The sequence below is a fragment of the Phyllostomus hastatus genome, unplaced genomic scaffold (assembly GCF_019186645.2).
Source record: "Phyllostomus hastatus isolate PE091 unplaced genomic scaffold, TTU_PhHast_1.1 phas_contig_198, whole genome shotgun sequence".
Taxonomy (NCBI): Eukaryota; Metazoa; Chordata; class Mammalia; order Chiroptera; family Phyllostomidae; genus Phyllostomus; species Phyllostomus hastatus.
This window is the reverse complement of record NW_025333715.1, coordinates 7,889,523-7,907,047: the sequence shown is the minus strand read 5'-3', so window position 1 is coordinate 7,907,047 and position 17,525 is coordinate 7,889,523. Positions and strand designations below refer to the sequence as shown.

Sequence of the window (17,525 nt, the reverse complement as noted above, 5' to 3'; positions counted from 1 at the left end):
CCTGCCGACACTCCCCTGCGGTGTGGGGCGGGGGGGGCTCAAGGCTGGACCCTCTGCTCAGACACCGAGGACATCAGCTTTGGCTGGCTGGTGCCCACCCCTCTCTGGGCCTCAGTGTCCCCATCTGTACCACGAGGGGTTGGACCAGATGACTTCCAAGGCCCAGCCCCTAGAGTCACAAGGGTCTCCCCCTGCCCCCAGGCAGCCCTAGGCCACCCAGGGTTGCCCAGGAGGAGGTGGGCTCCGGGAGACCGGGACCCCTCGAACCTGGTGCCCTGTCCTCCCGAGCCCCAGCCTCACCCCGCTGTCCAGACAGCCGTCGGCTCACCCTGATGCCCAAAGACACTCCCGCTTCCTGCTGGGACTGCTTGGTATCTCCCCCCTCCCTATGGCTCTACCCTCTGCCCCAAGTCCCAGGAAATAGACAGCCAGGGACCCGCCCCACCTCGCCCTAGAGCCCTGGGGCCCCAGCGCTCCCTCCTGCCCTACCAGGACCCGGCCCCCCACCCTGGCCCATGCCTCCTCCCTAGCCCTGTGGTGTCCACCTTGCTCAGCTCAGTGTGGCTGGGGCACAGCCCTGCGAAGCAGTGACCCCAGGCAGAGCCCCCCCCCTTTGGGCCAAGTCCTCTCCCGCTCCGGGCTCTGTGCTTGCTGAAGCTGGCCTCACCTTCTGGGGCCCACTTGGCTGCGAAAGACTCACTAGGGGCTTGTTAAAGACAAGACGACCCACCTGACCCCTCCCCAAATTCTTACTAAGCCTGGGTAGCCCCATGATTTGCATTTTAGCACAGCCCCCCACCCCACCCCAGTGCTCTGCCCTGTGAGCCTGCCTGGGTAGGAATGTTTTATCATCCTGCCCCTGCCCCCAAGGGTCCCCCCACAGCTTTGGCTCCGCCTACTGTCTCCTTCCTCCCACAGACAGGGCCTGTGGGTGATAGCTCACCACCTCCGCCCACCCACCCATGGACAGGTAGCCACTCCCTATCTTTGAAACCCCCTGAAGTCCAGATCTCTGTGGCTCCCCCTTCCCCCAGCTAGGCTCCTCCACACTGACCTCCACCACTGCTCCCAGGAGGCGCCGGTGACCCAGGGCCCTCCCTGCGCAGCCCCACTGCGCGTGGCCTTGGTACTAAGACACTGCTGCTCAGATTCCCTCCAGCCCCTGGCCCGTCCTCAGCCACCTCCTGTGCGCGGTGCCTCCGCCTCCCCCACATCCTCTGTCCATGACACCTTCCCACGGCCTCGCCCGCCCCGCTGCCCCAGGTCAGGCAAGGGATCCTCCCCTCGCCGACTGCTCAGGCCAGCCCCCACCTCCCAGGAGAGGTTCCAGGTGGCTGCTCCTTCACCCACCCCATCCATCGAGGCACTACAACCCTACACCCGTCCCCCCACGCAGTCCAGGCCCCCCACTCCCTCCACACTGGTGCCACTGCCTTGCTCCAGAGCCTTCCATGCTCCCCAGAGCATCCAGGTCAAGTCCTCAGCTCAACTCCAGGCTCTTTATCATCTGGTCTCAGTTTGTCCCCTGCCCCCACCCCCCGCAATTCCTCTGTGGTCCACCCCTCAACCTCTGCATAGCTAAAGCAGCTTGCCGTCCCCGAACATGCCGTGTTCTTGTGGGGCACGCTGTCTTGGTGCATGCTGTTCCCCTGCCAGTAATGATGCCCTTCCCCCCTTGGCCACGAGTCTCATCTCCGGGCAGCCTTCCGGACTGCCTGGGTCCGAGGCCACCCCAAAGCCTTCATGTTGCAGCGCCCCCCACCCCCGCCCCCAGAGAGCAGGAGCCAGGCTCTGGGAACATCTGTGGCCCCAGCAGGGACACCTGGTGGGAACCTGTGAGCTGCGGGCTCAGAGGGCGTGTCCGCTGGGGGCGGGGCTTCCGCACCAGGCCCCACTCCCAACCCCTGGCATGGTCATGAGGATGTCTCTGCCCCTCCCTGAGCCTCAGTTTCCCCCCAAGGATTCAGGAGGAGTCTATCACTTGTCCCATTCCTCTCTCCGACCTGAGGGTCACCAATGGCTGCCTTCCCGGGGTTGCTCCTGGGACCTGCACAGCTGTCCTGGAGACCACCCCTGGCTTCTGCTGACCTCACCTTGGCCTCCAGACCATTGGCAAACAGGCTGAGCAGGAAGCAGAGTCTGCTCGGTCAAGGGTATGAGGTCGGTGCCCACGGCCCCATTCAGTCTCCAGAACAGGGCCTCAGATCAGACAGTTTTATTCCGGGGCAGCTGAGCTCACCTCCAGGTGAGTGGGCACCAGGGCAGGGGTGTGGCAAGAACCCTGGGCCCGGGGCTCCCCAACCCTTTGGCTCGCAGGGGCCCCTGGCCCACTTGGCTCTGTCCGGGACGCTGAGGACCCCTCCTCGGGGGCACCTCCCACCCCAGCCTCTCAGGTTAGGCCAGGGGCTTCAGAGGCTGGAATCGGCTCTCTGGCACGGGTGCTGCCCAAGCAGCCTCTGCACTGGGGGTGGGGGTGGGGCGAGACCTTCAGACATTCCTACTGGGACTCGGCAGCCGCATCCCTGCTGCTCAACAATCTCCCCCCGAAGTCAGCAGGGGAGGATGGGGCAGGAGGAGAGAACTGGGAGGCGACGGGCTGGATGTGACCCCGCCAGCCAGGCCTGGCGACCATCCCGGCCACTCCCGGAGCGTCTTGACCGCCAGCTGAGGGCTGCCCTCCTCCTTCCTCGTGCCCTTTCTGGGTCGTGATGTCAGGGGTCAGGCTCGGGGACCGGATGCCACCTGCTGCTTCCATAGGGCCCTGCTGCCCCGGAAGGCTGGCTCCCCTACCCAGTGGGGGACCCTGGGCTCTCTGCGTCCAGGAGGTGGGCCCGGCTCCACAGGGGGCAGCTCCTCAGGTCAGCACCTGCTGGATCCAGCCAATCACACCCGTGATGCGGGTGTAGACGCCGAAGTAGTTGGGCCGGCCGCAGCCCAGGCCCCAGCTGACCAGTCCCGCCAGGAACCAGCGGCCGCTGGGCTCCCTGCACACCAGCGGGCCCCCCGAGTCACCCTGAAAGGGGGAGAGGGGAGGCAGGGCGGCGTGTCAGGGTTAGGGCATCCCGGCTCCCCTCGTCCCTGGGCCTGGCCCCCACGTGCTCTCCGACCACCCTGGACGTGGGGTGTGTGCCCCCCGTCCCCCTCTGCCTCCTCCTGCAGGCTCCTTCTAGCCCTCCACTCCGTCCCCTCGGGCAAAGAGCCTTGAGGTAGACAAGGAGCAGAACCGGTTCTGAGCCTCAGAGCCTCCTGCCCACGACGGGTCTCTCCCGAGCTGTGGCCTGCAGCCTGGGCCGTGTCCCCCAACATCCTGTAAGGTGGGCACAGCCACCCCCTCGCCTCGCTGGGAGCCCAAGAAGCTTCAGCAAGCTGCTGTGAGCAGACGGCCGGGCCCAGGGGCACCGGGGGTACTGGGGGTGCGGGGAGCGCCGCCCTCTCCCTCCTCCAGCCCAGCCCCTCGGACTCACCTGGCAGGCGTCCTTTTTGCCCTTGTGGTAGCCGGCGCACAGCATGCGGGGCGTCACCTGGTAGTGATAGGCCTCGCTGCACAGGTCCTGCGGGACCAGCTGCACGTCCACCTTCTGGAGGCCGTTGCTGGTGGGGCCTGTGGGTGGGGTCCAAGCCAGAGGGCAGAGGTGAGGAGATGCACATGCCCAGGAGACCGACCCCCCTTTCTCCCAACTGTCTCCTTTGTACCTCAGGAGCCCCTCTCCGGCCCCGCCCACTCCCTCCTCCTCCTCCCCTGGCACCCCCCTCTCTCACGGTCACTCTGCGTGGCCCACAGGCAGAGCCCCCACCCAAAGCCTGTCTGGGTGAGTGCCTTCTCCCTCCAGCTTTTCCTCCCTTCCCTCCTCCTGCTTGAGGCCTCTTGACCACCTCCCCTTTGCTCTGTGGCAGCCCCAGGAGAGTTCTCCAGAGCACACATCTGACCCCTCCTCTGGCCCTCTGAGATACCCCAGGCCCTCCCCACGGTCCAGCCCGGTGCTCCTCCACGAGGGCCGGTGTAGAAGCCCCCTGGAGCTCCACTCTGCCCTGCGCCTGGCCCCCACCCAGAGACCTGTTCGCCCGGAGCGTGCCGGGCATCAGTGTTCTTCCCCAGGCCCTCAGGGGGCTCTGACGGGGCACAGGTCAAGAGCCCTCCGCAGAGCCTCCCCCAGCCCCACCTGCCCCGGCTTCCCTCGGGCGCTGGCTGTTCTCAGGGCTCCCCGAGCTGCCAGCTGTCCCTCACTGGGACGCCCTCCCCCTCTGCCAGGACACTGCCAACTCTGTCCGCCAAGCCTCAGCTTAGCCCGCCCATCCCCAGAAGCCTCCTGGACCCTGCCTGTGTCAGAGGTCAGCTCCTAGCACTGTCTGTCGACCCCGAGAAAGTTCTCTTTTCATCTCTATGTCCCCGTAGCCCAGCCCCGGGTCCGCTGTACAGTGGGTCAGTGTGTGTCTGAGTGAGCACGTGAGCGAGGGAACCCATCCTGGCTTCCGCACTGTCTGCCGCCAACCCCTCGGACAAGGCGGAGCCACCACCATGCAGGGCAGAGGGCAGAGGGCATGGCCGTCGTCGGCCAGCCCAGGCCTGTGTTCACAGACGTGAGCTGTGGCCTCCAGGGACATCAGGCTCCAGTCAGGTGAGGCAGGAAGGGGAGGAGCCCCCCATTCCTGAGAGGCAGGGGCAGCAACAGCAGGGGCTCAGGCGGTCCTGAGTTCCAGTCTCTGCTCCCGCCCTCTCTGGCTGTGTCTTTCTCTGGGCAACTGGAACTGCCTCCGAGTCTCGGTTTCCCCATCCACAACGTGGGGTCCACCCCGGGGTTACTGGATTGAGTGAAACCGCCTTCCCCTTCGATCCAGCCTTAATCAAGAGCCTCTCCTGCCCCCACCCCGACACACCCACATGCTACCCCTCCGCCCCCCACTGTCCAAGCAGCACTGGGTGGAGCTTGCCCGTGGGGCACTGGGGGCCCTGCTCTGCCCCTTTACCCCACGTGTCCCCCCAAGATAAACTTCCATGGCAGTTCTCAGATGCCCTTCTGGCAGGAGGGGAAGGCCAAGTGGGCAGGGGCCCATGGTTCTTGTTTTTTTGGTTGTTGTTGTTTTCTGTGAAATCCAACCGTTAATCTCAGGATTCGCAGGCCTGGGGGCAGAGCCCTGGCCCCTCGCCGCACCCCCCCACCCCGCCCACAGGCTGGACGCTGGGGGAGGCCCGCCGCACCCCCCCCCAGGGCGCGCTCACCGCCCTCGCGCAGGGCGCCCCAGCCCGTGATCCAGCAGTGCAGGCCCGGCTCGAAGGAGTGGGAGCGCGCGGGCAGGCAGACGGGGCGCACGGCGGCCGAGCGCACCACGGGGTGGTCCAGCTGCAGCAGGGCCACGTCGTAGTCGTGGCTGTCCTCCTCGTGGTACGGGTGCAGGAACAGGCGGCTCACCTTGAAGGACACCTCGCCCGGCCAGCGATAGCTCTGCCACACCTTGCCCAGGAACACCGTCCACAGCGCCGGGGAGGCCATGCTGGGGGGTGGGGGGGGGGTGGGGGCGGGGGGGGTTTGTCCTGCTCAGCGGCTGCCTCTGCCCATCCCAGACCCCTGGAACCGCCAGCCGGGCCCCCGCACCCGTGCCCTCCCGCCCTGCTCCGGGAGGCCGGGTCCCTGGCTCGGGCACAGTGTTCCCTGTCCCCCCCAGGGCCCACCTGCCCGGGACCCAGCCCCAGCTCCACCCCTTCCTAGGTGTGTGTGTGTGTGTGTGTGTGTGTGCACGTGCGCACGTGCACGCGCGTGTGCTTCTCTAAGCCTCAGCCTCCTCAGCTGCAAGAGGGGAACAGCATCTCCTACGCGTGTTTATCGCTGGGGGAAGCGACAAGCCGTATGTAAAAACATCAGCACACGTGACGAGGATCCCTCCCACATTATCTGTGCGCTTCGCAGGCGGGGCCGCTGTGGACTCACCGAGACCTGTCAGTCCTCACCGGGAGGGGGAGGGGAGTGTGGGGGACGCGGCAGACTGACCGAGCAGGTCAGCGTCCGGCCGTTCTTGACCTTGAGGGCAGAGGGGAGCCAGGGATGGAGTGAGGCTGACTGAGGGGGTCAGACCACACTCAGAAAGAGTCCCTGGGCACCGGGCTGCCAGGGTGACCAGGGGCGATGGTGCCAGTGTGGCCGGGCAGCGGCCGAGGATTCGTCTGGCGCACTGGGAAGACCTGCTGTCTGGCCCTGGGTGTGAGGAGGAGGAGGAAGGGTGCCCTGGTGGCACCAGGGACTGTGTCGACCCAGGAGGGAAGAGGAGGTGTGGGGGGAGGAGCCCAGCACCGGCTGTGCTGGGGGCAGGGCCAGGGGCCCAGAAGCTAGGGCTGGGTGGGAAGGGGACCCTGTGAGCCTGCCGCCATGCACACCCGCAAGAGTCTGTGCGCTGCCCCCTCCTGGAGGCATGCCCTGCAGAGGGGGGCTGTGCTGATTTTTTAACATACAGCTTATTGCTCCCCCCGAAAACATGCATAGAAGATGCTGTTCCCATCTCGCAGATGAGGAGGCTGAGGCTTAGAGAGGCATGCACACACACACACGCACACACACACACATCTAGGAGAGGGTGGGTCTGGGGCTGGGGCTGGGCCCCGGGCAGGTGGGCCCTGGGGGGGCCAAGGAGCACCGTGCCCTCTGCTGCACCCCAGTGAGCAGCTCGGCCCCTGGCACGTAGCAGGAGCACCACAGATGTCGCTGCACGGGTGCGTGCGTGAAGGAGGGCGGGAGTCCCTGCCCCAACTTCAAACACGACGCCAAGAGTGGAGCCGGAGAGAGGAGCAGCCTGCCCCAGGCCGCAGAGCATGTCTGTGGTGCAGCCAGGACTGAACCCCGGGGTGGGGGGGCCTCACCAGCCTTCCCTCTGTCTGCTTACAGCTTGGGGACACCAGTCCTCCCTGCCACGGCCCTCCCTGCCCCAGCGCTTTCGGTCTCTGTCCCCACGCCCTCCCTCACCTGTCCTCCTGGAAGCAGTGGGCGGCTGTGATCACCCAGCGGTCCGCGATGAGGGCCCCCCCACAGATGTGTCGGCCCCGGACCTGGAGGCTGGCCTGCCACGGCCACTCACCCTCCGAGGACACGGCCCCGCCCACGATGCGGCCCGAGGGGCCCTGGAGGCCACAGTCTGGGGGTGGGCGGAGAGGGCCAGGGGAGACAGAGGCCGAGGGGCAGGAGGGAGGCCAGTGAGACAGAGACAGAAAGGGGAGGGAGGGAGAGAGGAAAGCAAGGAAGACACGGAGGGAAAGAATGAAGGGTGGACAGACGGAGGGGCAGAGGCAGGCACGGCCGAGGGGAGGGGCAGAGGTGGGACAGAGAGACAAGTGGACGCACGGTGAGCTTTCCCTCCAGCCTCCGGGAGTGGGCACCTCCCTGCCTCCCCACCACGCCCTGGGGTCCCGTGGGGGCGGAGGGTCTCCCGCCCACCGGCCCTGTCGGAGCCCCAGGGCAGCCCGGCGAGGGCGGGCTCACCGCAGTGCTGCTCGTCGGAGCCGTCCCTGCAGTCGGGCCGCCCGTCACAGCGCGGGTTGGGCTTCTTCACGCAGCTGCGGTCCTCACACTGGAAGGTGAACGTCCCGCAGGGCACCCCTGGGGGACAGCGGGTGGGGCAGGGCACAGAGGGTGGGCCCGTGAGCCCGAGGAAGCCTCCAAACCAAAGCCCAGGGGAGATGAGGGCTGGAAGGGGCCAGGAAGTGGCTGGTGAAGGGTCTCTTGGTCATAATGGGGGTCCCCGAGGCCCCTGCAGCACCTCCCAGACTATGGCCCTTTGCCCCCATGCTGACTGCTCTATTGAGAGCAAGGCTGTGTCCCGCCTCTCAGCCTGGGGCCCCTGACCACAGGGCCACGCCTCCCCCGTCAGAAGAAGGCTCCGCACTTAGCCCGGCAGCCCTCCAGGTCCCACCCCGCCTGGCTGCCCACCTGCCCCTCCCTGCCTCCTCCACGGGGGACCTTCTGTCCACCATCTGATTTCGCCCGGTCTCCTTCCCTCCTGTCTACTTGAATGTTACTTCTCTTCAAGGCCCAGTGCAAAGCCCACCTCCTCTAGGAAGCTCCCCCCACTGATCTCTCCCACCTCCCGTCTCCCCATGCTACTGGACATCACGTCCAGGAGGCTCTGGGCAGAGGACGTCGCCCATCGCGTGTTCCTACTAACAGACAACCCCCCAGAGGGCGGGGCCCCATCGCTGGTGTCTTTTACTCCGGCTCCACCCCCTGACTCCCTCGTCACTGAGTAGCCAGCGTCGGTTGGTCAGTCAGTTGGATGGCTGGCTGGCTAAACCAATGGACACATATAGGAAACTGGGCAGACCAACAAATGGGAGGACTGATGGTCCAGCAGGGAGACGGGCAAGCAGCTGGACGGACGGATAACTCAGTGGATGTAAAGACCAACAGACAGGTTGTTGGAGAGGTCAGTGGATGGATGCACAGATGGAGGGTGGGACGAAGGATGACGGACAGGTAACGGGGCAAACCAGGAAAGGGCTAGGCTGATGGCTGAGCAGACAGGGACCCAGGTGACCGGACAGGCCGGGGAATGGATACATGGGACAGGCCGATGGAGCGGATGTACACTCAAGCTCTGGGTGGCGAGACCAGACGGTGGACGGACGGATGGATGGGCCGATGGCCATGTCGGCGTGCACGCAGACGGGCTGCTAAGTGTCTGGACACGAGAGCGGAAGCCTTTGCCAAAGAAGCACGCAGAGGGCTGGCTCGTCTGGCAAGGCCCGTTCTTTGGCGGCCGTCTAGACGCCCGGCCACACCCCGGCCTACCTTCCTGGCACTGCTGTTCGTCACTTCTGTTGACACAGTCGGGCTGCCCATCGCAGACCCTGGACAGTGAGATGCACGTGCTGTCCTCTTGGCACTGGAATGCGGCTCTGCAGACTGTGGGGACACCGAGAGGGGGCAGGTAGGAGGGCGCCTACGGATTGCCTGCAGAACACGCACGTCACCATTGCATCTCTCTCTCGGCTGCTTCACACTCAAGTGTCACAGCAGCCTGGGGAGGTGCCCTCGCTCCTCGATGAAAACGGAAATAAAGCGGCTTGTCCAGGGTCACCTGGCTCAGCCAGAACTGGAAGCCAGATGTGCCGGGCACCCCCCCGGCACCCAGGCAGAGTGCTCCCAGGGGAAGGCGTGTCTCCCTGCCCTCCAGCCTCTCTCCCCCACACCGAAGACTCTGCTGGGACAGGGAAGGAGATAGGTTGAGGGGGAGAACACTGGACTGATTCAGAGGAATAGGCGTTGTTCCAAGAAAGCCCGGGCTTGGAGACCACCAGGTCCCCAAGCCCCCTCTGCAGGGCTAGGCGGTGATGAGCGCAACTCCCATCTCCCGTCTCCAGCCTGAACCCCAGAAGTGCAGGAGCGAGGGCCCGTGCAAGGGACGGAGATGGAGGATTCTCTCCTGGGACACCCAGGGCATGAACGCCGCTCCTTCCCGGTCCCGCCCTTGCCCACTCCGCTCCCTCTTGGGTGGCTGGCTGGGACAGAGGCTGGGGGGATGGGCCAGTGAGGAGAAGCCCTGAGCTGGGGGTCAGGAGCCCTGGCCCCAGCCTTCCCCACCACTGCTCCGCGGGGTGGGCCTGGGGAGCCGCTTTCCCCCTCAGTGCCTCCATTTTGTAATCTGGGCGCAGAGAGATCCCCACTTCCCGAGTGCTGATAATGGGGCCTCTGCCCCCAAGGGAGGGCTCGGCTCAATGCGGAGAAGGCGAGCGGGGAACAACGGGGGAATGAACGAGTGCTCACCGCAGTTTCTCTCGTCCAGGCCGTTGGGGCAGTCCCTGACCCCGTCGCAGGAGGGCACACACAGTCCGTTCACAGAGCAGAGGAACTCTCCGGGGCAGGCTGGGGTGGGGGAGGCGCCATCAGGACGTGTCACCGTGGACACACATGCAGACGCAGCACCTGTGCTACCCCTGCACCCACGTGCACCCACGTGTACACGTGCTGTGTGTGTAGTCCATGTGGACATTCATTTCCAGGCACATGCACGCAGCACGCACATGGTGTGCATGGGTGTGTATACCGAGTGAACACACGTGACTGCTTTGCACATGCGGGCACACACAAAGCTGCATGGTTCTGCACACAAGCACATGTGTGCCTGTGCACACACACACTCCCTTTGTCTAGCCTCTTGGTGCTCCCAGGGGTGGCAAAGAGGCTGGAAAAGGCTGAGGGGCCGCGGGGGCGCCTTCCTCGCTCCCGGCTGGCCCGTACTCACGGTCCGACTGGTTGTACAAGCTGTAGTGCGCCTGCACGCCGGGCCCAGTGAGCGAGATCTGGGAGGTGAAGTTGATGGTGATGCCGGCGCTGGCCACCACGGGGATCCTCTCGACATAGGGCTGCAGGGTCCGCAGGCCACACAGCCTGGGGGTGACAGGAGAGAGCCTCAGGGCCGCTGGGGCTGTCCACGGGGAGGGACAGCCTGGGCCCTGGTGCCGACAGGGCAAGGACAGGGCAGCCAGAGAGCGGGGAGGGGCAGCACCTCCGCCCCCACCTCCTCTGTCTTGGTTTTCCCTAGGGTGACCGCTCCCCCCCCCCCCCCGCCCCCCAGTCATCTCTCTTCTAGAGAGCAGCCCAGCTGTGTCGCTCCTCTGCTCAGAAACCTTCAATGACTCCCCACTGCCTGCAGGACAAACTTCAAAGTCTGGATTCATGTCCCCGTTACCCAGCAAGCCCGGGTCCAGCCTCCCTTCCCTCCCTGACAAAAGAAGGGATGTTTGTTCTCCGCTGGCCTGGAATCCGGCAAAAAGGCTGCAATGCGTGCGCAGCGGTGGAAGTCCTGACTGTTCCGCTCTCTGTGGGCAGGACAGGGTGCCCCCCTGTGCTCTGTGCGGGGGAGAAGGCAGCGAGCTCCCGCTCAGGCACTGCCCCTCCCACGGAGACCCCCCCCCTTAGCTCTGGTGGTCTCCCCGTGACACTCGGAGCACGTGGCAGGCGCCAGCCCCGCTCCAGGACCAACAGCGCAGTGCTGATGGGAAGCTCCTTCTCTGTGCGTGGTCACACCTGGTAGGACCATCCGCCAGCCGGGGGAGCACCCCCAACCCCTGCTGGACCCCCTCCCTCCCAAGAAGATGCCCCTGTTTCCCAGAGCAGGTAGGAGAGCCCCACAGAGAGGCAGAGTTTTCCCACCGAGCAGGCGGGAGTCCTCCGACCTCCAAGGCTGGGGCGCAGCGAGCTCACCCCGCAGGCAGGGATCTGGACGGACCTCGCCTCACAGAGCACGTGGGCGCACTTTCACGGAGCGGGTGAGACCGCACCCCCAGAGCAGCGGGACCCTCCCCAGGGAGCCGCGTGGAGTTCCCCGCCTCCCCAGGCGGAACCCCTCTTGGGACGAACGGGATGTTCTTAGGCGTGCCCCCGCACCACACAAAGAGGAACGCCTCCACAAAGCAGGGAAACACACCCAGAACACCGGCGCAAAGACCTCAGATGAGAGGTAAAAAGGCTGCAGCTGAGAAGGTCAGAGGACGTCAAGAGAGGAGGTGGGAATGCCCCATGGCATGCTGGGAACACGCACCCCCACCCCCACCCCCACCCCCACCCCAGCAGGTCACCTGATTCCCAGGGGCCAGGTACTTCCTCAGAACTTCTAGAACCGTGCTAAATACTTAAGCGAGTTAATCCGTGAGTTAACCAATGAAAACTGAGGATGTGCTTTGAAGCTACGTTAACCTCGTTAACACCGCAAGGCGTGGGGCGGGGTCTGAGCACAGGGAGACCTCAGCCCCCTCCTCCCTCCTACAACTGCGGCCTCCAGAGGCCTCATCACACAGGCATTCCCGGGTGCTTGATGCACCTCCGCCCTGGGAGAGGGGACTTGTTCCCAAGGCCGGAGCCCAGCCTCCTGATGGCCCAGGAGGACCCACGGAGCCTGCTGGGGGGTGGGGGGTGGGGCGGTGGCCCCGAATCTCACTGTAACTCAGGCTTCAGGGGCTGAGACCGCACGTCCTCACCTGCCCCCACAGACCTGGCGCAAGGTGCAGCCTCCCCCACGGGGCCCGGCCGCAGTGACCCTGTTCTTGCCCGCACAGCAACAAGCTTTCAAAGTGGGCTCCGGGACCCCTGGGGTCCAAAGTATAAAGTGTTGCCATAATAAAGCTCAGCAATCACTTGCCTTTTTGACTGTCTCAGAAGAGTACAGTGGAACTTTCCAGAGACTGCGTGACGTATGATATGGTTACCCGATTAAATGCAGAAGCGATGTGGGGACCCAGTTGCAGCCTAGTAGCCCAGTTATTGAAGAAAGTTGCCAAAGTGTAAAGTGATGTTATTTTTCTCACCGAATGTTACCGATTTTGGAAAATACAATTTTAAAAAATGTTAAAATGTAATGGGTTTGTTATTTTAAAGTTGATAACTATTTTAAATTGTTCTCAGTTTTAACTTATAATATTGTAAATGTAGATTATATAACCTCTATACAAACTCCCTGGGGTGCATAAAAAATTTTAAAAGTGTCAAGGGGTCTTCAGGTGGAAACTTTTGAGAACCGCAGCTAAGATTCCCACAGCCCGGGCACGGCCAGACTGGGAGAAGGCGCCACTAGGGGGCACCCCCGAGCAAGCCTGGCCCTTCTGGTCTTTAAGGAAAGAAGGGGATTTTGTCTTGGTTTTTAAAGTGGATCAACAAATGTTATCAGGGACTGTTATCCCCAGAGAACCGCCCTGGAGAGCCGTCGGAATAGCCTGGGAAATACTGGGCGGGGGAGGGGGGAGGAGGAATCAAGTGCATCCCTAAACATCTGAGGATTCAAAAACATGGGGCGCTGCCCCCTCACAGTCCCTGGAGATGGTGCGTCAGGAAGGAGCCAGAGCCGGGTGGAGGGGAGTGGGACCGTTCCACTCTAGAGGAATGCAGGGGCTGCGTGCTCGGTCCAAGCCTTGGCCAGGGGCCCCGAGGTACCAGCCTCTGCGGACAGGATGTGTCCACAGCTGGAGTCCAGAGCGAATTCCAGGACCAGCTACTGGCTCAGTCTAGTACCCCGGAACCGGCCCAGCCTGGGCAGCACTGGGTTCTCCCCCGGAGGCCTGGGGCAGGGGCGTGGGGAGGGGGGGAGGCGGACAGAATTCCTGGGACAAGTCTCTCAGCCAGCAGGTAGCCGGACCAGAATGCAGGGCAGAGCCTGCGATCTGGTTACTCAGGCCGAGTCCCCAACATAAAGATGATCTATTTAGTCTATGCAGCGTTGTTCGTGTTTTCTCCGAATGTAGCTGCTGGCTAATTTCACATCGTAATCTAGATTCTTGGTTCTCGTGAAAAACAAGCCCAGAAACGCCGGCTGGTGTTCTGAGGCCGCCCGAATTAGGCAGTGCACGTGTGGCCCTGCGCCCCCGGCCCCTACCTGTCCCGCTACCTCCAAGCAGCCTGCCTCGGGGAACAACGCACCCCCTGCCCCCTTTGCACATCTGCGTCTCTGGTTTCTGCCGCAGAGCCTTCTGGGGGAGGCTCTGCGCGCTCTAGCTCTCCGATTCCTCCCCACCACCAAAGAAGCCACCTCCTCCCCAACAAGCCCTCTCCAAGAAGCTCAGAAGTCGGAAGGCTGTGGAGCCCCCCCTCAGCTCAGCCACGAAGCTCTGAAGGTGCACTTCTGCACTGCGGTCTGCCTTCCTTTCTCGCTTCCCTGGGTTTGGGGAATTTTCCTTCTCGCCTCAGATGGTATGCAAGGACCCTGTCAGCTGTCTTGCCTATCAACTCCACACAGGGAGGAATTCAAGAAAGAGTGGATGGGTGGGTGGGTGAAGGATGGGTAGATTGATGGGTGGGTAGATGGATGAAGGGGGATGGGCGGGTGAACAGAAGGAAGAAAGCGTGGGTGGGTGGGTGGTGGGTGGGTGAATGGATGGCTGGATGAGTGAGTGAGTGAGTGAATGAGTGAGCAGGTAGAAGAAAGGGAATGTGGGAAGATGGATGGATGGGTAGATGGAAGGGGGTGGAAGAAGGAAGGAAGGAAGGAAGGAAGATGGGTGGATGCATCCCCTTCCCTCGGGACCAGGTCCATGGGAAGGAGGGTCAGCGGATGCAAGCTGTAAAGAAAGGAGGTCAGCGGCGTCTCCCGTGGCGGCTGGAACTCTGGACCTGGAGCAGCAGAGCTGGGTTCCAGGCCCAGCTCTGCCCCACGAGGCAGCCTCGTGACCCTGGGCAAGCTTCGGTTGTCAAACCTGTAAAACGGGGGCGGTATTATCTGCCTTGTAGGGGGTTTTAAGGAATACGTGAGAAGATGACTTCTCTGAAAGCCAGCTGCTGACGCGGTCGGGCTGAGTTCATCCAGGGCATCGGCTGGAGCCACCCCCCTCCCTGCCGGTGCCCAGCACAGGCTCTGCCACTGGGCAGGGTCCGGGGGGCCTGAGTGGCCGCAGGCTGTGCTGGCACCCAGGGACTCAGCAGAGCAGAGGGGCCACCCCGTGGCCAGGCCAGGCCAGCGGGGGCTCCGGCAGGCCCGAGGAGCCTGCCCGTGCCTGTCAGTCAGAGAGAGGTAGAAATGGTTTGATCACAAGAACGGTGACATCACAGGAGAGGAAGCTGGCGAGGGGCAGGTTCCCGGAAAGGGGGAAGCCTTGCCTCGGTGACGCCCAGCCAGGCTGGGTTCTGTGAAACCCAGCGGCTGGTGGCTGGATCTCTGGAGGCCAGTCCCTCCCCGGCCTCCGGGCCACTCAGAGGGCACCAGGCCTCAGCTAGAGTCAGGTGGGCCCCAGGAGAAGCTGGGGAGAAAGGAGGGAGGTGGGTGGGGGAGGCAGAAAGGGCTCAGCGATGCCCAGACAGAGACGGGAGGCCGGGCCAGCCTTTCCTGCTCACTGTGCTGGCGCCTGAGGGGCCAGGCACCCTCTCCGCGACCCACCCTCTGCTGTTCCTCATCAGTGGTCACTCTGGGTCCAGCCCCTGCACCTGCCTCCCCTTGCCTACAAGCCCCGTGCCTGGAAATCTACCCCCTTCCCCAGACGTCTCGCATCTTTGCCACCCACACAAGCAGATTTTCCAACAAATGCTCGCTCAAAGAGTTTCCCGGCATCTGCACAGGACGATCGTTATCAAAGGCGATCAGACATAACTAGAGGAAGCAGCCTGTCCGGCGCACACAGGTCGGAGGTACGCCTCTGCCTTCCCTTCCGCACTCACTCCCGGGCAGAAGCCTGCGGCAGGGCACGGGGGTCTCCCCCGGGGGCGGGGCCCGGGACCCCTGATGAAGGTCTGAGAAGGCAGAGATGGCACTTTGCAGGCTGCTCTTGGAACTGACGAGAGCCACGGAAACTGTCAGTCCCCCAGTCAGGGTGCCAGTCGGGGGGTGGGGCCAGTCAGGGTCCCTGCCGGGCGCACAGCTGGCCCGGCTGCACAGAGGCTCTGCAGGAAGAATCTGCACGAGCGCGAGTACCGGCGTGCACACGTGTGCATGCACGGACTAAAGGAAATGGTGATGGATGCACGGGCACGCGTGTGCACACTCCCTACGAGGGGGCAGGATCAGACCGCTGCGCTCAACTCTGGCTTCTCCCCTGCCCAGCTGGGTGCCTTTGTGGAAGTCACGTGGCCTCTCTGTGCCTCAGGCTCCCCAGGGGTCCAGGAATGCAGTATGGGACCTGCCTCCTCACCGGGTTGTGGAGGATAAAGGAAAAGGCACCAACCCCCTTAGCTTGCAGCCCACCCAGCCCAGGGTCAGCAACCAGTCAGGAATGTGTGGTTGGTGCCTTCTGGAGCTTTCCCCAGGCCCGCAGGAGGAGCCAGTGGCCTGCAAGATCCACGATCTCGTTTGGCCTTTCCTGGGTGGGGATCTGTTTCACGCCCACTTTCCAGATGAGTCAGCTGGGAGAGGCGAGTCCTGGCTGAGTAGGAAGCAGAGGAGCTGGGATTTGAACCCTGTTCTGTCTGGTTTCCACAAGTAAGCTCTTTCCACAGGGACATTTCACTAGGAACGGGAAAACACAGCACACTGGGTGCATTTATCTGATGGGTAAATGATAACTCGTCGGGGCGCCAGCCAGGTAGCTCGGTTGGTTAGAGCATCACCCCAATATTCCAAGGATGTGAGTTCCATCCCTGGCCAGGGCCCATGCAAGAATCAGCCAGTGAATGAATGAATGCACATGTTTTTGGAAGACAAATCGATGTTTCTCTCTTTTCCTCTCTCTCAAATCGATAACTACAGATTAAACAAATAAAAATAAGAAGTTGGGGCCCTTGGCTGGCCTAGCTCCCTTGTTTTACAGATGAGGAAGGGGACATCCCCAGAGTTATGTGTGGAAACCAGGAGGCCTCCACGAGGAGGGGAGGGGTGCAGGAAGACAGGAAAGGGGCCCCCCGGTCCCCACCCCACCTACACTACCTGGCTGCACCCCGAAGTCCCTCCCAACCACTTCAAGGCAAAGACATAAGGACAAGAGGCCAAGCCCTTAGTCCTGTCTGGGCCTCGGTTTCCCCACCCACACCACGGGTGAGGGCTGGCCAGTTCTGCTCACACTTTCCAGAGCTCGGTGGTTCTTTCGGACACTGGAGGGGGGAGCCCCACTCCGACCCCTGTCGCTGTGCCTGAGGTTCCGCCATCAGGGGAGCACTCAGGGGACCACGGAGGGAGACAGATTAAGGCTGTCTCCCTCCGTAGTCCGCAGTTAAAACCCATGGTAGCTCCTGAGGTCCCCATCCCCTTGCCCGACCCCTGGGGGCTGCGTCAGGGAGGGAGGAGGAAGGCCCTCCGTAGGGAGCACGTCCTAGACCACCGCGTGTCCTGCTGTTCATGGCCGTGGGCCTGGGAGAGGCCCCGACTGTGGACCCATCCAGGCACCACCTAAGCCCCCTGAGCCTCGACTCCCTTCTCTCGGAAACGGGACGGCGTTTCCCTGGGCGTCACAGGCCGTCGTGCCAATGAACTGAGCGCCGCTGCCCGGCGCCAGGCTCCGTGCAGCTGAGGGCCTGGGATCAGGACTGGCCGCTGGCGCACACGGAATGGCCACAGGGGGCAGGGACAGGAGCGTCAGACCCAGGGCCCCCCTGGCTCCTTCCTCGCCCCTCTCCAAGATCAGATTCAGCCATGGGGTGCAGAGCGAGGCAGGAAAACCCACGATCATCATTCAAAGGACTGAATCATGGGCCACAGGCAGGGTCTCCGTGAGCTCCTGAACCCGAGGGGCGGGCCCAGCCATCCTCAGTCCGGCCACGCCCCAGGCAGGGGGGAGAGGGGTCCCCAAGGGAACCCCACGAAGGACCAAGGCAGCCGTGCCCAGAGATGCCGCCCACGTGCTGGGAATAGTGGGACGGCATGCCTTTTGCTCCCCAACCGCGCAGCGCCAGTCACAGCGTCTGGGGTCGCCCCCCCCCCACAGCATGGGCCTGAACCCACAGCCTCCGCCACCCCAGAACAGCAAGGCTCTGCGGTCACACCATCTGCATTTCTCCTCTGTCCTTTCGTCACTGTCCCTGATAAATTTCAAAAGCCCTGGAAAGGACGGTGACAGGTCAAAGAGTGTTGTCAACCCCCATCACCCCTGTCTGGCTGATGCTTTTGAACAGGGACAACCTATACCCAAGCGTAAGTGT

The 17,525-nt window shown here is 63.5% G+C and overlaps 1 protein-coding gene across 2 annotated transcripts in view; it reads right to left on the bottom strand.

The window, feature by feature from the left end:
- Positions 1-2,200: 2,200 nt before the first annotated feature.
- The window catches only part of TMPRSS6 (transmembrane serine protease 6), a 35,252-nt gene continuing 19,927 nt past the window's right edge, over positions 2,201-17,525 (bottom strand). The window contains exons 11-18 of one of the 2 annotated variants that reach the window (XM_045835162.1): positions 10,222-10,367; positions 9,744-9,842; positions 8,769-8,882; positions 7,464-7,580; positions 6,951-7,119; positions 5,219-5,490; positions 3,465-3,601; positions 2,201-3,013 (exon numbers count right to left, since the gene is read on the bottom strand). In XM_045835162.1, coding sequence (XP_045691118.1) covers positions 2,855-3,013; positions 3,465-3,601; positions 5,219-5,490; positions 6,951-7,119; positions 7,464-7,580; positions 8,769-8,882; positions 9,744-9,842; positions 10,222-10,367 — 1,213 coding nt within the window. In that variant the 3' untranslated portion in view covers positions 2,201-2,854. The remainder of the gene's footprint in view (positions 3,014-3,464; positions 3,602-5,218; positions 5,491-6,950; positions 7,120-7,463; positions 7,581-8,768; positions 8,883-9,743; positions 9,843-10,221; positions 10,368-17,525) is intronic. The other variant, XR_006785242.1, reaches the window with a different exon arrangement.